Below are 19,599 nucleotides of genomic sequence, written 5' to 3' on the forward strand. Positions count from 1 at the left end.
ACAAATGCTCTTTTCTAGGTTGCTCATTTTGTATTAGTCTAAATGAGTTGCAAGAGACTGAAAAAACCCACCAAATTTATCTGCTGAATGTTCAGCTCTCCCCATTGATTTGTCCTCTGCAGAACAAAACAGTACGGAAGGTAACCGGCAGCCTGGGTAAGTGACGGTATTTCAAAGCTCATGTTGTCAGAACAGCATTTTTTTCATTATATGAAGTCTGCAATCTTTCACCTGGTTTTGGTCCCCAGTTCACTCTCACATATTCTGCACCATGAAGAAACTACAGAGTTTCAGCCTAACGCAGCTGCTTAAACAGTCTGTAAAGCTCAGAACTCTACTACTCCCATAAAATCAAGAACTGATGGGCAATGACCACATTTCCTTGTGGAAGAGTCAGTACTATAAAAAAAAGATAATTTTTAAGACAGTTTTGTTGGTTTTTCTCTTTTTTTGGTTATTGTCAACACCTCTGAGAAGGTTCCTTTTGAAAATACAATCTCCCAATCCCAATTCTGTTTCTCTTTCCTAATTGTGCTCAGGTTGTGACACCAGATCAGAAAAGTGAATCATTTCCACTTTCTCCTCACAGTGATTTCATGACCTTTTTTCAACCTGATTGTATCGATGATAGATCATTTGCATTGAAATACTGATAGCTGTTTTCATGATTAGTTTTAAAAGGCAATTTGCCTGATTTTTTTTGTTTAATGCACAGAGAAATTAGTAACATCTTACCATGTCTTTAAAGCCTCCAAGTATTGCTGCTGTAATGATCCCTAGGAACAGCCCCACTATGTTCAGAATCGTTGCTGACCAAAGCAGGTGGTAAAGGTGGATGATGTCCTGGCAGCTGCTCACATCAATGTATTCATAGTAGCCTCCAGAAATCTCTACTCTGCTAGATTAGAAAAAAACCACACAATAATGATAAAAAAAATGCACTACACATCATAAAACCTAAGCACTCCTGCTGGACAGTAAAATGCATTCTGCAACTTAATGATAGCCTGGACCCAACTACTGAGGGAGTGGGGCTAAAGCCTGCTAGATCCCACGCTTGTGGCATCCAAGGCACCCCTGCACGAAAACAGCAGAAGGTGGCTTGACTTGCTGTGAAACAAGTCCTGCCAGGCTTGTAAATACCCAAACGACCTTGAGGCTGAATCTGCCTCTTAATCTTAAATCTCCACAGAGATCCTGGAGGCTTCCCAAGTACAAACCGGTGGTGTAACTACCCAGGGAGATCAGTCCGTGCCCCGAAGAGCAGCAGCTGCTGCTCGCAGTGTCCAGAGCAGCTGGGTGGGATGAGCAGAGCTGGACTTGGCCACAAAGCACCTCCAACCCTGCTGCTCTGCTCCAGCTGCCTGCCTTTGGCACGGCACGGGCTGGCAGGAACCCGGGCACCCTGGCAGCGAGAGGTCTTCCTGCTCACATTTTGAAGTTGTTTAAGGTACTGAGAAAATGTGGTCAAATTCACTCAGGCCACTACTTTGTAAAGGGAAGAGTGGCTCCTGCAACATGTAGGCTGGAGCCTCATGTGTGGGATTCTCCAGTAATGACTTCTCTCCTGAGGGAACAGGCTGGCCTTCGGTGTAGCTTACCAGATGTAGTGGGCTACAGCGAATTCCCCGTAATAAAACATTTATCAGAGACAAACAATACTAAGGGCTTATGAATGACTTATCTCCCAGCACACATACAGGGTTAGGCTCAACGTGCACAAGGGCTTTCGGGAAATGGGGAAGAACAGGCTCATATTTAAGGCCAAGAAGCAGGAGGTCCAGGCTCAGCTCCCCAGAAGACTCTGCAAGGCCTGCAGGAACCTGCCCCCTTTCACAAGAGCCACCCTCCTTCCCTCCTTACTCAATTTCTGTCTCCTCCTTTGTTCCATACCTCGTTGTAGCAGGCCACTGCAGGAGACGTTGCAAGAAGGAGACAGGGATTTGAATCAAGGCAAGAGCGTAACCACAGGCTGTAGAAACCCAAACAACAGCCTGTATGACCTCTGTATAACCCGAGCACCTACCATGACTGCCTTTAACAATACAACCTGTATGTACTGTTTGCAAGAGCTCGTTCCCATGGAGATGTATGAGAGTGTAAAGCTCTCAGCGAGCCTCGCTGCACCACCAAGAACATTCAGCCCAGCACAGATAAGTACAGCATGTATTATCAACAGGAAGGGGATCATCCAGTGCTGCCACAGCCAGAGCTCCCAGAATCAGGAGGGATGCAAGATTGCTGTCACTTTTTCTATAATTTCCAGCCTTTACGTAATATGTGGGCTAACGAGCTTTGGGTGCCTGTGCCTTTCTTACTGAGATCCCGGAAGAACCAGCACCTCCTCAGTGCAGAACACTTGTGTGTGTGGTATTAAGCAAGACTGTGATGGCAACAACTGCTCTCTTGGATCAGAGAGGGGAAAATAGGTCAGAGGCAAGACCCTGAACCAAACTGACTGCGGGGAGAAAAAAGTTACAAGTTCTACTCCAGTCACTTCTCCACGTAACTAGTAAAAAAGGATCATGTTCTGTAAACTGACAAAAGGAAGTCATTTCTACAGAAAAAAAGTCCTACAGAGACCAGGGATTACTCTTCCTAGCACACAGAACCACCCTCTCCCAACAGCAGCTTTAGATCTTCCTCCACCACAGTCAATTATTTAAGTGGGGGCCAGCCCAACTAAGTACTGTGAGAAATGCTAAGCCTGAAACAGCTTTAGGCAAGAGCCAACACCAAAAAAATCAACTTATTAATTACTTGCTGACACACATTAGACAATTCAAATGATATAAGCAGCGCATGCTGTAAATTAAAATTGGCTTAGGCACAGCAGCCAGATCTAATGACGGTGTGATCACTATGCAGGGGTTCTCCATTGGTAACCACCCTCCTGACTCATCTTTGCAGAGGGCTGGTACACCTTCCAGCCTCTTGTGACCACGAAGGATATGCACTGGATAGAGAGGCCGCTGATTTATGAACATGCAGGTGGCACCAGCCTGCGAATTTTCCTCCCTGTTAGTAGGGTTGTGAATGAAACAGTGACAAGGGGAGGAAGAACAGTGTTCCAGTTTTTACATGTTCTATCCAAATAAAACCCAGCAAACAAGCAGGTGCTAGGACAAGTGACACTCAACAGGGGAAAAACTGGGAAAGACACCAAGCATGGGAAAACCCTCACCCTCTTCATTTTTCCAGCTGAGCTGGCCCAGAGTGTGCCCACTGGTAGCTGGGATGACTTCAGTGTATTTCAAACATGCCTTTACTTGGTTATCTTTTGCCTGAAAGTCCTTGTGGTTAGCAACCACAGCTTAAGATCCCTTCCCACAATAGCTGTCATTAACTGATACCTTGCTCCTGCCTTATCCTGGCCCTTCAGACACCTGCAAACCAGCATGACCACTGCTCATCCCTCCCACAGCCAGGAATGGTATTTTTAGCTTACTTTCCACAGTTGTACAGGTCACAGCAGAAGCAGGTGTTGGTTTTTATTTTCGGCGTGCAGGGTGCTCGGCGCTGAGGGTGACAGACTGCCTGTGTGAATACAGAAAAAATACGTAAAAGCACAGAAGGACATAATCACCAAACAGTTTCTGCTGCTAGTTGGCCTGCTCTACATGGAGATTTTGCACTGATCTCCAGATTAACCGCAGGCAGATTTTTCTTTCCTTATCTTGCAGCACAGCTCCTACAAAGTACACAGCTATATTAGAATAAAGGCGCACTAGACTAGAGCGGACCAGCGTTTCCTTTCACCACGGGGAAGTCGCAGATAAGCACGTGCCTGCGAAGGAAGGGTGTTGTGCAACAGCCACAAGGAGCCAAGGCCTTGCTGAACTAACACTCCTCACCACACAGCACCTCGGAACAGTTAAGTGTCTGTGGTGGGTGGTAACATCCAAGCTCACATGGACACTCTTTGGGCTGAAAAGAGAATGGTCACCACCAATGCCACTGGGTAGTACTTTGCACCTCGAGCAGGTGGAATACAGTAATTATTCAAAACTACTTGGAACTTGTGAGGAAATCACAAAGAGACTCTCAGTGCACAGCAAAGGCAGCCGAAGACGTATGTGGCAGAACATTCATCCCCAATGGGCTGGTTTGGAGAAGACATCAGACAGCAGAGATGCAGAGGTTGGTGTATGCTGCTCGTATTCACAGGAATTACTGCTGTCTGAACTCTTAACCCACCACCCTCCTCTTAACCCTCCACCTGCTCCTTCACTAACGTGGCCATCCCAAGAGTGGAGGAATTCACTCCCCGAGTCCTCTTGGCACCCTGCTCCTGCCCCAGGCCCAGCTTCCCACTCCCTCCTTGCTTTGTAGACCTCTGGGACCCTGAAGCAGCAGCCTGGCAGCAGGTTCCTCCACCTGCACCATGAAGCCAGCCCCTTCACAGAGACACCATGGCCCGAACCTGCTCTCACCTCTGGTGGGGTCGTGCTCTTGGAGTAGTACTGACATCGCCCCGCGTACAGCGGCCTCAGATCCTGCAGATGAGAAAGCACCAGGCTTAGCATGGCAGCACAAACAAAATCTGGGAAAAGGGGGCCAGGCTTTAGGGAGATCCTGCTCTCACATTAGCACGTCAATACAGTGGCTGTTCTGCAACACCTTCCCCACGGCAGACCTCAGCCCCTCTAACCACAAGGAGATATTTAACTCTGGTCCTTGGAGGCATGTATGTGTTGCAGCTAGCATGAGAGATGCAGGCTCCTAAGCCAGGCTTGTTTGGGTGAGGGCAGCCACCCTAAACTGAAGGATTCATTCCTCATCCCCCCCAGACACGTCCCAGGGCTGCCTGACGTGTTTCCAAGGGTCCTTCATGCTGAATCATAAGAAATTTTCATTAAATTCTTGGCAAATTTATCTTTCTGGGTTCTTGAGTGACTCATGGGAAAGCTCCAGAGGATTACCCTTGGCTCAGCCTGCAGACGTGCATTAATGTCTCGCTTTGGGGCAGTCTGGTCCCCAGGGCAAAACCTCAAGGGGAGGAATGCTGGACGTGTATCCTCAGCAGTGAGCCCTTCCCAGAAGCAGCTGGACTTGCTCTCTGGGCATCCAATCCAAAGCTTGGGGTGGCCGGGCAGCAGCAGGTGACAGGGGAACGCCATGTGCTAGCGTGGCAGGAGCACGTCTCCAGCAGGACGATGACGTTTTTGGACTGTTAAGGGAGGAAGCAAGGCCAAAAGCACGTTCGTTCATCAAGAGGCAGAAACCAGAGCCCTCGACATCCCAGCTGCTCAGCTCTGGCTTTCTCAGACACGCAGACATCCCCGGGGCCAGCCAGGAGGAGGTGCCAGATCATGTCAGCACCCAACCCATGAGGTCAGCACCTAAAAATCCCAGAGCAAGTCTGTGGGGCTCAGATGCACACGGCCAGGACCAGAGCAGAATGAGCTTCACCTTTTTTATCAAAAGTAATGCTTCACATGCCCTTGCAAGGAGAATCAGAGATGGCCAAGACTTGCTGGTTGCATCCAGAAAGATGGAGACCTACCACGCAGCTGAGTGGAGCTGCCCTTCCCTCCGTCAGCAAGTCTTGCTGTCCTGCTGTCTTCCTATCATTGGGATGCTCAGGGGCAGGAAAGGGGAGACAGCTTGACAAGGAGAGTAACGAGCCAGCTGATGTGAGGAGTTTCCACTTCAGCGTAATTCTGACCTTCTGAAACTCCTTTCCATTCTGATCACAAATAGGCCCCCAAACTGCCTTTTTAATTCAATTTTATCAAAAATTTCAAAAAAAGTCATCAAACTACCAAGCTGCAGGACAAAAATCTGTTTGCAGTTTTAAGTTTCAATGAAAAAAGTTGAAATGGAATTGTGTTTTTTCATTTCAACACTAATAACTGACTCTTTTGCACATTCTGTTTTACTAGTGATTGTTCATGCCAGCAGTAGCTCGTATTTTTTAACTCACCAAATGGAAACTGAAAACCTACTGCTAGCGCTTCCTGTCTATACTGTAACACTTTAATGAACTTTGTATCAAATTGCTTCACCCTACTACAACATCCAGCAGTTCAATCAGCATTAATAACTACTTCTGCTAATATTTAAAGTACAATACATGTTACTGCTCATACATTGTCCCTTAGCAATAACTGTTAACTGTTCCTTAGCAAAATCTTACAGTTCTGAGACTCAGTAAACGCAGAAAGCATACACAAAAAAACTAAAGCAGAGCTTTAAGATGCTTGCTGCTAATTAAAAAAAAATAGCTCCTGCTTGCTGCTAATGCAAAAATATTTTTAAATACATTTTCCTTAAGTTTATGATTTAAAACAGGATTCAGCACATGACATATATTCACAGGGTTTGATGTGGCCTGATAGAGGATTATGGACACCATTCCTTGTTTTCCTAGAGCAAAAGCATTGCAAGACCTGTGTTTTCCTAGAAGCACTTACTATGTGTCTGGCAGCAAAGACACCGTCTACTATGGCACAGCAGAACGCAGCAATGACACCAAAGCTGATGAAGACGATCGATGCAACCAGCTGAGAAAGGAAAACAAAGCAAAGTATCATCTGCCTCTCCACAACCAAGCGTTTTGTGCCCTCTCCAGCAGGACACATAAACCACAATCAGTAAGCCCTCAAGCAATCAATGACCCAAATGTTTGCCCAGGCTGCACAGACCGGTCTCATTGAAGGCAATGGGATGCGTCTCACAAGAGAGTGTCAGCTCCTGCAAGGAGGCAGGAGCAGTGCTCCTGTGCCAGACTGGTTCTCTGGGGACTGCGTATTGTAAAGCAAGTTCTCCCATGACTCCAAAGTGCTAAACTTAGGCTGAAGATACACCTCCTCTCCTCGCTGCTGCTGTCCTTAACTCTTCCCTGGAGAGACAGGAGGGCCTTTCTCCTTTCCCCATCCTGGAGCTGCTCCTGTGAACACTTCCCAGGGTGCAAGGACACTGCTGTACGTGAACCTCTCTGGTGGGATTGCGCCTTCAGGGAGCAATGCTTTCATGCAGGCATAAGCACAAAGCCATGAGGTCAGAAGGCAGGTGACCAGCCCTCACCACTGGTGGTGTACACCCTCCCAGCAGCCTGGCTGGGCTCCTCAGGGCCAGGCTGTGTGGGAGCACAGCTCCTGGGACCACCCCCCATCTTGGGGGAGCTGCAAGCAGAGATGTCCACTTTCAGCTCAAGGAGGGAAGTCAGATAGGTCTGATACTCTTCCACTGGCCCCATCCTGCCCATTCTTAATATTAGGGTGAAAGCATTCAGAAGGTAAACGAGAAATACTCAAACCCCAATCCAGATACGAGAAACAACGGCTCTACTCCCACCATGCCCCTTTAAAACCCACCTCTGCCAAGGTGCCTGGGGAACCATGTATGAGAGCCAACACCACCCCTCTCCTGGGTCTCAAGGTGCTGCCAGTGGCTCCAGACCAGCTCATCACACACAGAGGTCCCAGTACCAATCCTCCTCGCCAGAATATGTCAGAGATACCAACAGGGCAGTGGAGGGAGGGCATTCAAACAGACAGGTTCACAAAGACATCACTTGGGTAACGGCAGTATTTCCATTTAAAGAACTGAAAGCTTTACTGGGTTTTTCCCTGGCGGTTTTCCACTCCAGTGATCACAGCCTTCAAGTCTTGGTCGCTGACAGCTCTTAAAAACTGTTTCTCCACAAGGACAAAGATGACTCTCTGAGCAATAGCAAAAATCACTAACAGCACAAATACAAAAACAGCAGTTAGCTTGGCCAGCACTCACAGACATCTCAGGTCTCCTGCCACGGAGATGTTCATTTTAAAGCTCCAGGTGTTAGGTTTGCTCAAAAATCTTAGTTCCTGCCTCTGCACAAAGATCCAGTTCTCAGAAACACAAGTCAAACCCCTTGACAAACACAAGTTAGAAGGATCCTACATGTATTTGTAAAGTATCCCAGGAATTTTAAGTTGATTGCACTGTTTTTACCTAAACCTCCCTCAATGGAAACAGACCTTTCTCCAGCAACGTCCATGCGCAGATCAGGTCAGATTGAGCAATTAATGGAGATGCAGGAGGGCTCACTTGGGACAGTGGAAATGGCCCCTGTACAACTGCTTACCCCAGTTAGCTTCAAAATGAGGGAAAATACGATGGTTTTCTAGATGAGGCAAGTTCTCAAGAGAACACTATCCTACCGCAAAAAAGCAAACAAACACTGCAGCAGCAGATAGAGCAGACTGTGAAATAAACCCAGTGACCACACAAACAAGACATGGTCACTAATAACAACCTGTTACTGGAATATTAGATGCTGTGCCAGAATGTACTTGCAGATGGCAGCAGGTGACAAGTTTTCCATGAGCAGGCCCTAGGCTGGGGCCCTGTTCCTGTCCGCTCTGAACAACCAGGGAAGCTACACAAGGGAGAAGGCACAGCTTCTTAGTCTCAGTGGAAGAAATCGGTTCTGTAGTTTAGGATATCTTGTAGCAAGTTTAGTTTTTTCTGTATCATCCTTTGTTTCATGCCTACATGAAAAAGGATATTCCCTCTAAATATCAGGACCCTTGGAGACGGGAAGCGAGTTAAACACTAAAAATATACAATTGAGGTATTTGTCAGTCATGCTTGCTTGTGCATAGGAGCTGCCAATATGGTTATGCAAAATAATACAAGTTAGTGATGATACATTCATAACAGCCCTACTAGGATATAAGGATCTGGTTAGAAACGGATTTGCTCACTTTATTTACAATTTCCTCTCTCTAAGCTGGAAAAAGCCTGAAAACCAAACACTGAAAATTTGTTATAAAGAAAAATCGAACAGCAAATACAACTATACAAATTCATTTTTAAAATCCCATGGTTTTTAACTGATTTGGGATTGAAAATACTGTTACTGTAGCAAGCAGAAGTCCCTGCCAAGAGCCATGTGATATTAATGATTGATCGACTGATCTTTGCTCATCTAACTCCTGCCAAAGTGAGCCCCGCCGAGCCACGTTCAGTTCAGAAAAGACAAACTGCGTTCAAACAGTGCAAAAACCATGAATGAGGAGTGTCCTGGGCTGCAGTTCCCTTTAGGCCACTGTCCAGCGACACATGGACTGCAAAGCTGTTGGTCGTTACTTTTTCATGGCAGCCATGCCTGTCACAAAGGCACATGAACTGCTGATCGGGCAGCCTGGGTGTAAGCTGCAGTTGCTGGCAGCACTGGAGGCAGGTGGCACCTGACTCTTCCCATGTGGACCAAAGCTCTCCTTTACTTTGTCAAGTGGGATGTGCAGACGCATGGCACAGAAGCCAATACGCTTGGGTGTGGAAAATCAGAGGGCTATTCCTGTCAGCAGGCTGGAGAGAATCGAGGAGTGCTGCTTCAGGCTGGCTCTCTCCGCCAGCCACGCTGGCTTGCTTGACTCCCCAGTCAGCTTACGGGCAGAAACACGCACAAGAACACGGCAGCAGAGGCTGCTTTTAGCTCTTCCTGCCTTCATTGAGGAGCAACATGTAACAAGCAACACCGAGATTGCCTTTTGGCAAACTAGGACACAGGGGAAGTTCACAGGAAATACAAAAAAACATAAATCCTGCACTGCCAGTGGTATTACGGAAACATGTAAAGGTCAAAGCTGCCACAGTAAAGTGCTCTTGGGCGAGTAGGAGATGTGACTAAGGCATGGGGACAGTAAGTGATAGCTACTGCATGTTCTCTCTCTGGTCAGGGCAGAGACACGCTTGCTGCCAACCGAGGCAGCAGTGACGCAATCCCTGCAAAGCTGGGTCATGTGTGCTTTTTAGGACACAAAACCATAGAGAGATGAGAAGAATAAAGCCGGGCTACCCAGGGCTCTTCAGAATAAACAAACAAGTCAGAGCCACACTGTGACTCATGGCCCTCCTGTGCAGAACACAGGACTGGCATAACATGGTCACTGCTCAGCCAGACCTTAACATGATGCTAAATGATGAGCAAGAGGCTTGGAAACCCTGCTAGGATAGAAAGAATAGGACATGCTGCTCTTGCAGAGCCAGCGTGAAAACAATAAAAAATATCTACTGGGAAAATCACCTCCCCTGCACCCTGTGCAGCTGTGGGAAAGGCAGTTTTCCTTTCCTACAGGGCCTGCCTCACCCTTTCCCTCCTGCTCTGCAGGGAGCACACTACTTGCAAAGCCAAGGGCAAGGCAGCCCAGCCTCTGGATTAGGACAAGCAGGAATTTCCCCCCACTCCCTCTGCAGCTTGGCAAACATGCCTTAGCCATGGGCCAGTGGGAGAGGCTGGAGGGACCACACAATCCCTCCTTGGCTCCTGTGCAATCTCATACAAGGAAGGGCTCTTGCTGCCGGAGCACAGGGATGGGGATTGCAGCTGCTCGCTCAGGAGAGCCAAGCAGAGCTGGCCTGTACCGCCCCACACGCCACCTCTAGCCAGCCACATGCAGCCAGCAGAGAGAACAGGCTGAGGAAGATTGAGCTTGACAGCCTGCCTGAACAGCATCAGGTACCAAATTCTTTTCATCTCTCTACATACACCTTTTGCTAAATTTCCTGAAAAGAGTTCCCCCTGCCCTAATCCCCATTACTGACATCTCCAAGCATGACAGCCTGTACCTGCAGGCACAGGCAAGAAGATGAGGGGTTTGTGAAACAGCATCTGCAAGCCATGTTTAGGAGCCATCAGAGACCCACCCAAGGCCACCCAAGTCTCCTGCACTTGCCAGAGGGTGCAATTCAGGCCAGCTCTGACGCCACTGCACAGGGAGACCCCTCCCAACCCCAGCTCAGTTGTGATCATATTGTATCAGCAGTGCTGGTCTCATCTGCTCTGGGCTATCTGCATGGTCACTGCCCACCTGCCCTCTTCTGAACGCTGCTCCCATGGGATGGGACACCAGAGACCTGTCACGCCAGCGGCTTCCCAGCCGCAGCACACAAAAACCTCCTTGTAGAGCAAGGAGAGAACTACAACATGCTATGGTTCACATATCTGGTCTAGTCAGCGTCTTCTGTGCTTCTCAGGTCGCCAATTGCTTGCAAAGTTTCTTGGTTTTCCTTCCTACTTGAAGAGGTGTTTGGAAACAAGGACTGGCAACACGCCTGTTGAACAGCAACACTGGAGAAGTTGGTTGCTTTTCAATTACACCAGTCTTTATGCTTTTGATCATTCTGATGCCCTGAGTGACTTATTCTCTAGCTGTATCTAGAGCAGAGAGCTCTGAGCACTCCAGTCCTCAGGAAAGACTTTTTTCTGGGCCCTCTAAGTGCTTTCACCTCCGGTCTCTAGGCTGGCTGTCACACCACCTGCTCAATCTTCATCTCTATCCTTTGCTTAGAACAGAAAGTGGCCAAAACCAATTTTTGCACAGCCCCACACCTCTAAGAATTTATTTTAAAAGATTTAAGATAAATGTATTATGTTTATTTGCCATATTATGTACCACATGCTGTGATAGCTCAATAGAAAAAGTGTTGGGCATGAGTCTGTGATGTACTGACTGTCCTGAAAATTCCAAACACTCAACTTCAAGCCCTTTCAAAAAAATCCCACTGAGTTCAATGAGAGTGTGTATAGTCACTTTGTGCATCCTTGAGCATTTTTTTGATTAAATTTTAAAATATCAGCGTTTACAGTCTTGTTCTCCTGGGCTTCCAGAAACCATTTCCCATTCTCAATAGGTATGCAACATCACCCTGGAAGAGCTAGGAAAACCAATAATGCTCCTCTAAATAAAACATTTGAGTTACTGTAATTTTCTAAAAAGAAATTGTTATAATGAACTTACCATTTGCCTTTTGTTTTCTATCAAGTTGGATCCAATTATTCCAAGAAATGACCCAAAACCAAGCTGGAAAACAACATACTGTTAGCATTTAGATCAGGACAATATCCAACATATTTTACATACAGACAGAACACAAATCCAGAAGCAGCAAAAGAACATACTGCAGATGTGCGAGCACTCTTCCTTCAGCAAGGAATCAGTGGAGTCTTTCACTAGCAGAAACTATCAAGTGTATCCCTTACATGACACTAAAAGCATGTGTAGAAACCAAAAGGATGAGTTCTGAATTCCACCCCCTCCACAGTGATGCTGAGAAATGGCTGGTGGATGAGGATATGCACTGCTGTCTTGCAACAACCCTGCCAACACTCAGGAGCCTTCAGATGCAAACCTAGCAGGACCATGTCACTAGCATCTGCAGGACCAGGCTTTTGTAACCTCACCAAGGGTGTGAGCAATCACCTGCGACTTCAACTCTGAGAGCTTCCTGATATGAAGTATGAAGTTAAGGGAGAATTATTCTCAGGAAGATTTGGCAGTTTTCTGCTGCCTTCTACTCCTCCCTCATTTCCAGGGGCAAGGATGCATCACCCAAGTTCTTCTACCAGAAGGGCTCACACCAGCCCAGACAACAGAATAAACGACTCCAGAAAAAGCATCTTTTCTTGCTGCCATAACTAACAACATCACTCTTATTTCAGCTCAGTTAAGTCATCCAGGAGTGCAATTTCCCAGCTCCTTTGCTACTCAGCAACACTAAACAGAAGTTTCTAGGACAGAGCACACCTCAGACTGGCCAGAAATAGCAACTTCAACCAGGAACCACTGCCTACAGGGGGAGATGCAGAAATACTTCTGTGTGACACCAAGGAGAGTCTTTGATTGGCACATCCAGCTCCACTTCTATGGGTAAAATGAGAATCACTGGAAAAGTCCTACAGATGGACTGGTCATATTAAACAGGTTCAAATCCAGTCAATAGACTAAAGGGGCAGTGAAGACCCGGGTGAGAATGCCAAAGAGCTGGGCAGCTCCTCAGGGAGCAGAATAAGACACAAGAGAAGCTGCAGTGATTCAAGAACGAGTCAACTAACCTGGAATCGATATTTTAAGATCCAGGAAGAGAAAACAAAGGTTTAATAAATCTATACTAACAAGCAGAGGCATGTGCAGAGATTAGCAGACGCAAACATGATGACAAGTCAGGCTTGAATCTTCCCTCACTCTGCTAAAGCCCAGGAGCCTTCGGTGCAGTGATGCGGGCAGCAAGGGCTGGGAATAAAGAGAGCAGCTGGTCAGGCTGCCGCTTCGCAGCTGCCTGCCTTCCACTCTGAGCTCTTGGGAGACCGTTGTCGCCATGCTAGGGACAAACGACCATGGTGGGAAGCGCAGGAACAAAGTCAAGTGGTGCTTAACAGTGGGGCAGGAGGCAGGCAGAGCAGAGAGCCAGGGGCACCGCTGAACTGTCCCAAACTGTGCTCCTGGGCTTAATATTTCGCTCAGCTTGGGCAAGCAACAACCTTCCTCAAAAAACAGGAGTTTTACAGCTTGATTCCAAGCCCAAAACTTGGGAGATCCAGGCATTATTTTCAGTCTGGTGATGTTCAGCAACAAGAAAGCTGTGTGGCAAAGCAAATCTAAGGCAAATGCTTAAGAAAAAGATATGCCCTTTGAGCTTGATCCAACACATGTGAGGGAAATATCTGTGTCACCTTTCAGAGCTGCCTCAAGTCGAAAGGTGAAATACTTTAGATAATTTTAATACAGTTCAAAAAGAAGAAATTAGAGCAAGGCTGTACATCAGGTGAAGACAAAATAAATCAACGGATTCTAATTAATGGGAAAACTACTTGTTCTTCTGCAGATGGGACAAAGGGATCTTATTAATGTGCATCAACTGCATCACTTATTTGCTGGTGGATATGATCCCCAGGGATGTCTGTCTGACAAGAGGACAGGACACAAAAGGAATGTGCTTTTCTAACGTAAAGCCCCAGGCCAATGTGCTTGACAAGGAACCGTTACAGAAGACATTTGCTACTCAGAGCCTAAGAGGAGTCAGTCATTTACACAGATGCTGAAAGCTGATATAACTGGGAGACAACACATGTATCTCACAGAGCCTCACTTCTGTAGGGGTGCTTGCCCTCTGCATCTGATCGTTTCTCTTGCCCGCTGAGCATCACTGTCACAGTCGGGGCTCCCCGGGCTCAGGTCACTCATCCAGCCGCATGCAAAGCTATTTCGTATAGAGGCACAGCCAGGGTGTTCACAGATGTAGTTGTGAGGGTGTCAGTGGTCACAGGAGGAGGGTGAAGGCAGCCTGGCCACAGGTCATGTTGTGGCACCCTCTGCTTCAGCTCATCCAGTTGTGTCAATGAGGAACTGCACTGTTAGGGAAAAAAAACCAAAACACCAAAACCAAAAAACTCCAACCAAACAAAATCTCACTGATGAAAGGAAAGTCTCCAGTGCCCGGTTCTGTCCTTCTTCAGGAGGCCTGGGAAGACGATCTGCTGCCTCAGACAGCTACTTCTTTGCATGTTTCCTCCTTGCACAAGAGGGGCTTGCCCAGGACACACGGGATAAAAGAGAAAAGAATAGTGCATTAGGCATGACAGCGATGAGACATCTGATGTTCCATGAGATGATTCCCATCCAGTGATCTGGTCCACACATGAAGAAGCCAGCCAACACACGAAAAGACTTCTGGCTCTATCTTCTCCTTACCAGTACAGGGCACTCGGGGCATGACTATTGCTGGTGCACCATTAAGAGTACACAGAAACCCCTGATGGAGATGCTTGACATTTGTGTGAAGGTCTGGATGACAAGACTTGCAGGGAGCTGCCTCTTCAGGGCTGTGGAAGCCACCCGCTTGGGGACAACTCACTCAGCCACCACAGCAAGCCCTTTTTCCACAGTAAAGGGAGAAATCCCAGCTTGTTACAAAACATCAGCTATTTTAAGCATCTGCTGAAACATCCAGCAGCATACTGAAATGTTTTCCTGTGCAGGGACACAGGCGAGGCTGTCACACATTTCCACACAGCAAAGTAATGAACTAAGAGAGGTAATGTGGTGACAAACACAGACTGCTAGGGTGCATCTGAATAAGGTTACCCAATGCCCTTCCCAAGTTCAGGAATTCATTAATTCCTTGAGTAGACTGAGCATTACAGAAGTGTAAGCAATGCTGACGTTCCTGAAGCATAAATAGCACAGGAGATGTCAGGGGGACATGAACAACAAACTCTACCCACCTGCATCAGCCTGCAGGACCTGCTTAAAGCACGAGGCTCAACTTGGGCTGACAGAGCGTAGGAAGCCAGCCTGTCACCTTTCTTAACACCTTCCTTCTATACTTCTCTTTAAAAGGCCTAAACATCGGAGTTCAGGGGCCTTCTTCAGCCATAGAAGAGCTTGTCCACAGAGATGTATAAACCTCCCTGACGTCAGCAATCTGTGGCAAATAAACCAAACCACAATAAGGCAAGAACAAGTCTCCACCTACTTATCTGGGCTGGCTTTAAGTCCCCATCTTTGGGCTCCCAACCTAAATGCACGGCACTCCACAGCCGTCACACCAGGAGTCTCTAGCTGGGGGGTTGCTGTCACGCTCAGCCCCCTGAGGCACTGAAATTGGCTGCAGCTCGACCTTTTCTGTGCTTCTTTCTGAGCATCTCAGACACATACAGGACTTGCTTTCCAGCTCCTGTTAGACCTCTGCTCATGCTGGGAGGGCATGATGTACTTGCCCCCTATGCTTCTGCAGGAGGTTATGCATCTGCTGGCAAGAACACTGGGCACCGATCGTCTTCTCTAAATTGAGCCATTTGAAGCTACAAGATTGTCCTTTCCCATTTTCATCTATTGATAACAAAAAAGAAGAAATGGATGTGCCAGCTGCTTTGATGTGCACACTCCCCTGGCAAGCTGCCACAGCTATTGCCAACGTGCTTCTCCTCATTCAGGGACTCTGAATCGTTAAACACTTTTTGCCAGTGAACCTCATGACCGCAAGCTCACATGAACAGTATTTCAAGACCTGGTCTCTCAACTATTCTTGGCACCTACAGTCCTTCTTTGCCCTTCTTCTGCCTGGGGTTAATGTGATGTACGCAAACAGAGAATTTCTAAGGTTGCTTTGACTGACATAAGACCTATTCATCTGTCTCACCATTAGCTCAAAAGCGTGTTATTACCTAAGCTCAGAGGAAGCTGCCACTTGGATGGGATTTTTGCATGGGAATGAGCAGCAGGTGCAAAATAATAATAATAAAACAAATGAATCAAATGGCAATGAAGTAGCTAAGCATAATATTCAGGCCAAGATCATCCTTTATAACATTTGCAGCATTACAAGGGACTTTGTAGGCAATAAGTTTTCTAGACCTACCTAGGAGTTCTATACTTACAATAACCCCTGGGTAATAACCTCCAACAGTCACATTTTGGGTTCTTGTTGTAGCAGCTAGGCCCACCGTTAGAATTAATACTGACACAATGAGGAGAGTCACAGTTACGTAGAGGGAATTTCTTTTTCTTCTATTGAACGACCCTAAAAACACACATACACAACAGAATTTGCTGATTCCATCTTGAGGACAGTCACGGTACCACAAATTTCTCCTCCCACCACCAATCGCATCATGGTGAATTTTCCTTCTTCTAACTTGAGAGTATTTTTTCGTTTGGCCGTCACTTTTCACCTTCACTAACACTGTCAAGCGATACTAGGGCATCCGATTTCACGTTCCCTTATCATTGCTCTGACGCAGATGAAGACAGCCTCAGGAATTATAACTTCTGCAAAGCTTACTTGGATACATGAGAACCTCACAGCGCCTCCAGCCTGGGGCAACTGAGCTAATGAGAAATATTACCATTAGGCACTTATATATTTTCTGATCTGTCTACTCACATCAAGCTAAATAACCACAATGATATGCCACTGTTTTGGGGGGGAAATCTTACCTTATCTTAAAGCATCCACATTTTTCCATTTAAATGAGACATCATCACTAACAGCCACTTCTCCTCCTGTAGTATCATCCTCTGCTTTCAGCAAGGACCAAGTTATTTTTAGGTGCTCGAATAATGAATTTGTGAATTGAAAAAACTCACCCACAGCTGCCTGATTATGTTTTTTTTCTTTTATATATTTATAGAGCTCGCAAACGAGCATAAATATAAAACAGTGATTCCATCAGCCAAGAGGAAATCTGGCTGTGGCATTACGCTCGGCAGCATCCTTCCGCTGCACTTGTGCAGCGCATGCTCTGCCATCTTTACATCACTTTATGGAACAATCCTTTTAATTATACTTCATACATTATGCAGACATAACCTAGCACTTGCGAGATCAGCTGGCAGCGTAATGGCTGCTGGGGCCACCTTGAACCCCATCCCTGCAGCCTGGGGCTCTCCAACACACCCCAGGCACAGGCAAAGGTGTTTCCCATCCCAGAGAGTCCCAAGTGACGTGCACGCCACCAGCACTTCTCGGGGTGTTTCACAGAAGGGCAGGGATGTCTCCCAGGAGCAAGGAGCTGCTTCCACTATCACCGAGCGCACTCCCGAAAGCAAAGCATGTTGGGGGCCCATCTGAGGTGTTCAGGGGCTGTCTGACAGCTCATACGTGGTGAGATACAGCACCTGCAGAAAAGCCAGGAGGACTCAGCCAAACCAAACACAACTTCCTTGCCCACATTCTCCAGAGAGCAGCACATCAGGCCTTGCAGGGCAGCTTTCTGTCTTGAAGATATCTGCCCCAAATGCCCATAGGGCCCTCTTCAGGGTCTGCAGATATCTGTGGCACAGCTAAAGAGATTATAAAGAGGTTTTATCATCCTAATAACCACACCGATGTAGCCACATGGTAGAAATTATGCCCCTTCCTCTGCAGGGACAGCTCCTTCCCAGGCAAAAAAGGGCAGCAGCTCTGTGTTGCTCCTCCCCATCTCTTCCACCCTGACCCACAAGCCGTGCTGCCGGCAGGAGTGCTCCCTCCCCACGCAGGTCGACGCTCTGGGCTGGCACGGCTGCCACAGGCACCAGGCTAGATCATTTTGACCACGCCAACCAGGTGAGCTTAAAATCACAGACAAGTCCTAAACTTAAGGTTTAAAAGCCCATCAAGAGGAGGTGAAAGGCAAGAGAGGTTTGTAAAGAAACGCAACATCCCTTCTGACTGTCCAGCATCTCTGGAAGCAAAGGTCTCCAGCCACAAACCTTCTGCTCTCGTCCCAGAGCACAGCTGTGACCGCACCACTGGGACATCACTGGGTCTAAGAGCAACTCAGTCCTTAGCTGCAGTGAATAGCTAGATAGTTACTGATGTCAAACAAAATAAAATTAAACAGCTGCTAGAGACTGTAGGATTCAAGCTGGATCAGTGATCCTTAATTTTTCACGTAATTTTTTTACGGGATAGGGATGAAGGTACACAACTCTTCATTGCAGGTTGCATTTGGGCTTAATCCTTTTATTCTCCTAAATCTGCCACATAAGTTAATAATATAAAATCTAGACTTCTAAAGTCTAAAGTTCTAAATATCACCAAGATATTAGGCCATTATTTACCTACTCCCTCTCAAATACTATAGCTTGTGCCACACTCCAGTTCCAATGGGATCACTTAAATGCAAGTGCCACACAAACACCTTAAAATTCCAAAGTACTGGAACCAAAGGTTTAACTGAATAAAACTTTAGGAACTGGAGAAAAAATGGCTATGTCTTATATGGATTAGTTCTGAAATGAGAGAAAGAATGAACCTGTCCTGCTTACACACAGATTAACAAACGCCTGATTACTGCTACAGTTTGGCTGGCAAATGAGCAGAAGACAAGTAAAACCATCCACATGTTCCTTACACAGCTCAAACTCTTTACAGTTAGGCTGTGTGGGCGTGCAGATGTTTCTGTGCCATGCAAAACCAGCGCGCTGAGCACGTCGGACTGAGCAACATCCCTATTCCTGCATTTCCATCAGAGACTTTCAGAAAGTTACAATGAGAACACCTGCAAAATGTGCAGTTTTCCTCACAACCAGAGTGCTCTGTAATAGCATTTCTGCAGGAAAACACTCTAAAAGCAGCAGCCTGAAACCCTGTTTATGGATTCTAAACTTGTTTCAGAACCACGTCTTCTACTCTTCCATTTCTATGTTGTTTCCCAGCTCACAACTGGCACACGCTAACATGGAAAACAGAAGTGAAACAAAAGGTTTCCAACTGGAAAATTCCTGAAAGCTTTTCAATATTCCTTCTAAGATTAATATTAACAAATAAACAAAATGAAATAAAAATGCTTTTATTTCAAGGCCTGACAAAACCAACCATAATATTTTAACTTGATACTGGAGAGAGATGTGAAATTGAAGAATAATGTGATTACCTCCACTTCAGCTCTGTACTGGGACACCAATTAGATTTTTTCTTTTTCTGAAGACATGTTTTGGCACGTGCAGATTGAGAAAGCGCATCTGTACTTCTGTAAAGATGCCTGTGGCTGCTTCAGTAGACATGTACTCATTCTCAGTATCTCCACTGATAGCTGCTAAAGGGCTGCTCTGGCAAAATTCTCTCTCCTAACACCATTTTTTGCTGAAAGTATTTCCCATTAGATCGTCTTCCTCTTGGCTATTGAGCTTGGCACAGCTTTACACGCAGAAGTGGAGCTATGACAGCTTTGCTATGTCTGCTTTTGAGAGACGGTAATAGCCTCTTCTCTGTGATTTGTCCAAATTACACACCTCAAACCTTGCGGTGTTTACCTCAACCTCAAACAAGGTGGTTGGAAACACTGTGCTTAACTCTGTGAGGAAGACGTAAGGAAAGGAATGCTATCAGTAGTCTGGCTAT

General features: G+C 46.6%; 1 protein-coding gene across 1 annotated transcript in view; it reads right to left on the reverse strand.

The window, feature by feature from the left end:
• Positions 1–16,386, reverse strand: part of TMEM255A (transmembrane protein 255A) — a 21,862-nt gene extending 5,476 nt beyond the window's left edge. Inside the window, exons 1-7 of the mRNA XM_009864591.1 lie at positions 16,353–16,386; positions 16,151–16,293; positions 11,733–11,795; positions 6,417–6,506; positions 4,424–4,496; positions 3,449–3,533; positions 736–895 (exon numbers count right to left, since the gene is read on the reverse strand). Coding sequence (XP_009862893.1) covers positions 736–895; positions 3,449–3,533; positions 4,424–4,496; positions 6,417–6,506; positions 11,733–11,795; positions 16,151–16,293; positions 16,353–16,386 — 648 coding nt within the window. The remainder of the gene's footprint in view (positions 1–735; positions 896–3,448; positions 3,534–4,423; positions 4,497–6,416; positions 6,507–11,732; positions 11,796–16,150; positions 16,294–16,352) is intronic.
• Positions 16,387–19,599: the final 3,213 nt, after the last annotated feature.

The sequence above is a fragment of the Apaloderma vittatum genome, unplaced genomic scaffold (genome assembly GCF_000703405.1).
Source record: "Apaloderma vittatum isolate BGI_N311 unplaced genomic scaffold, ASM70340v1 scaffold19612, whole genome shotgun sequence".
In the NCBI taxonomy this organism is placed as follows: Eukaryota; Metazoa; Chordata; class Aves; order Trogoniformes; family Trogonidae; genus Apaloderma; species Apaloderma vittatum.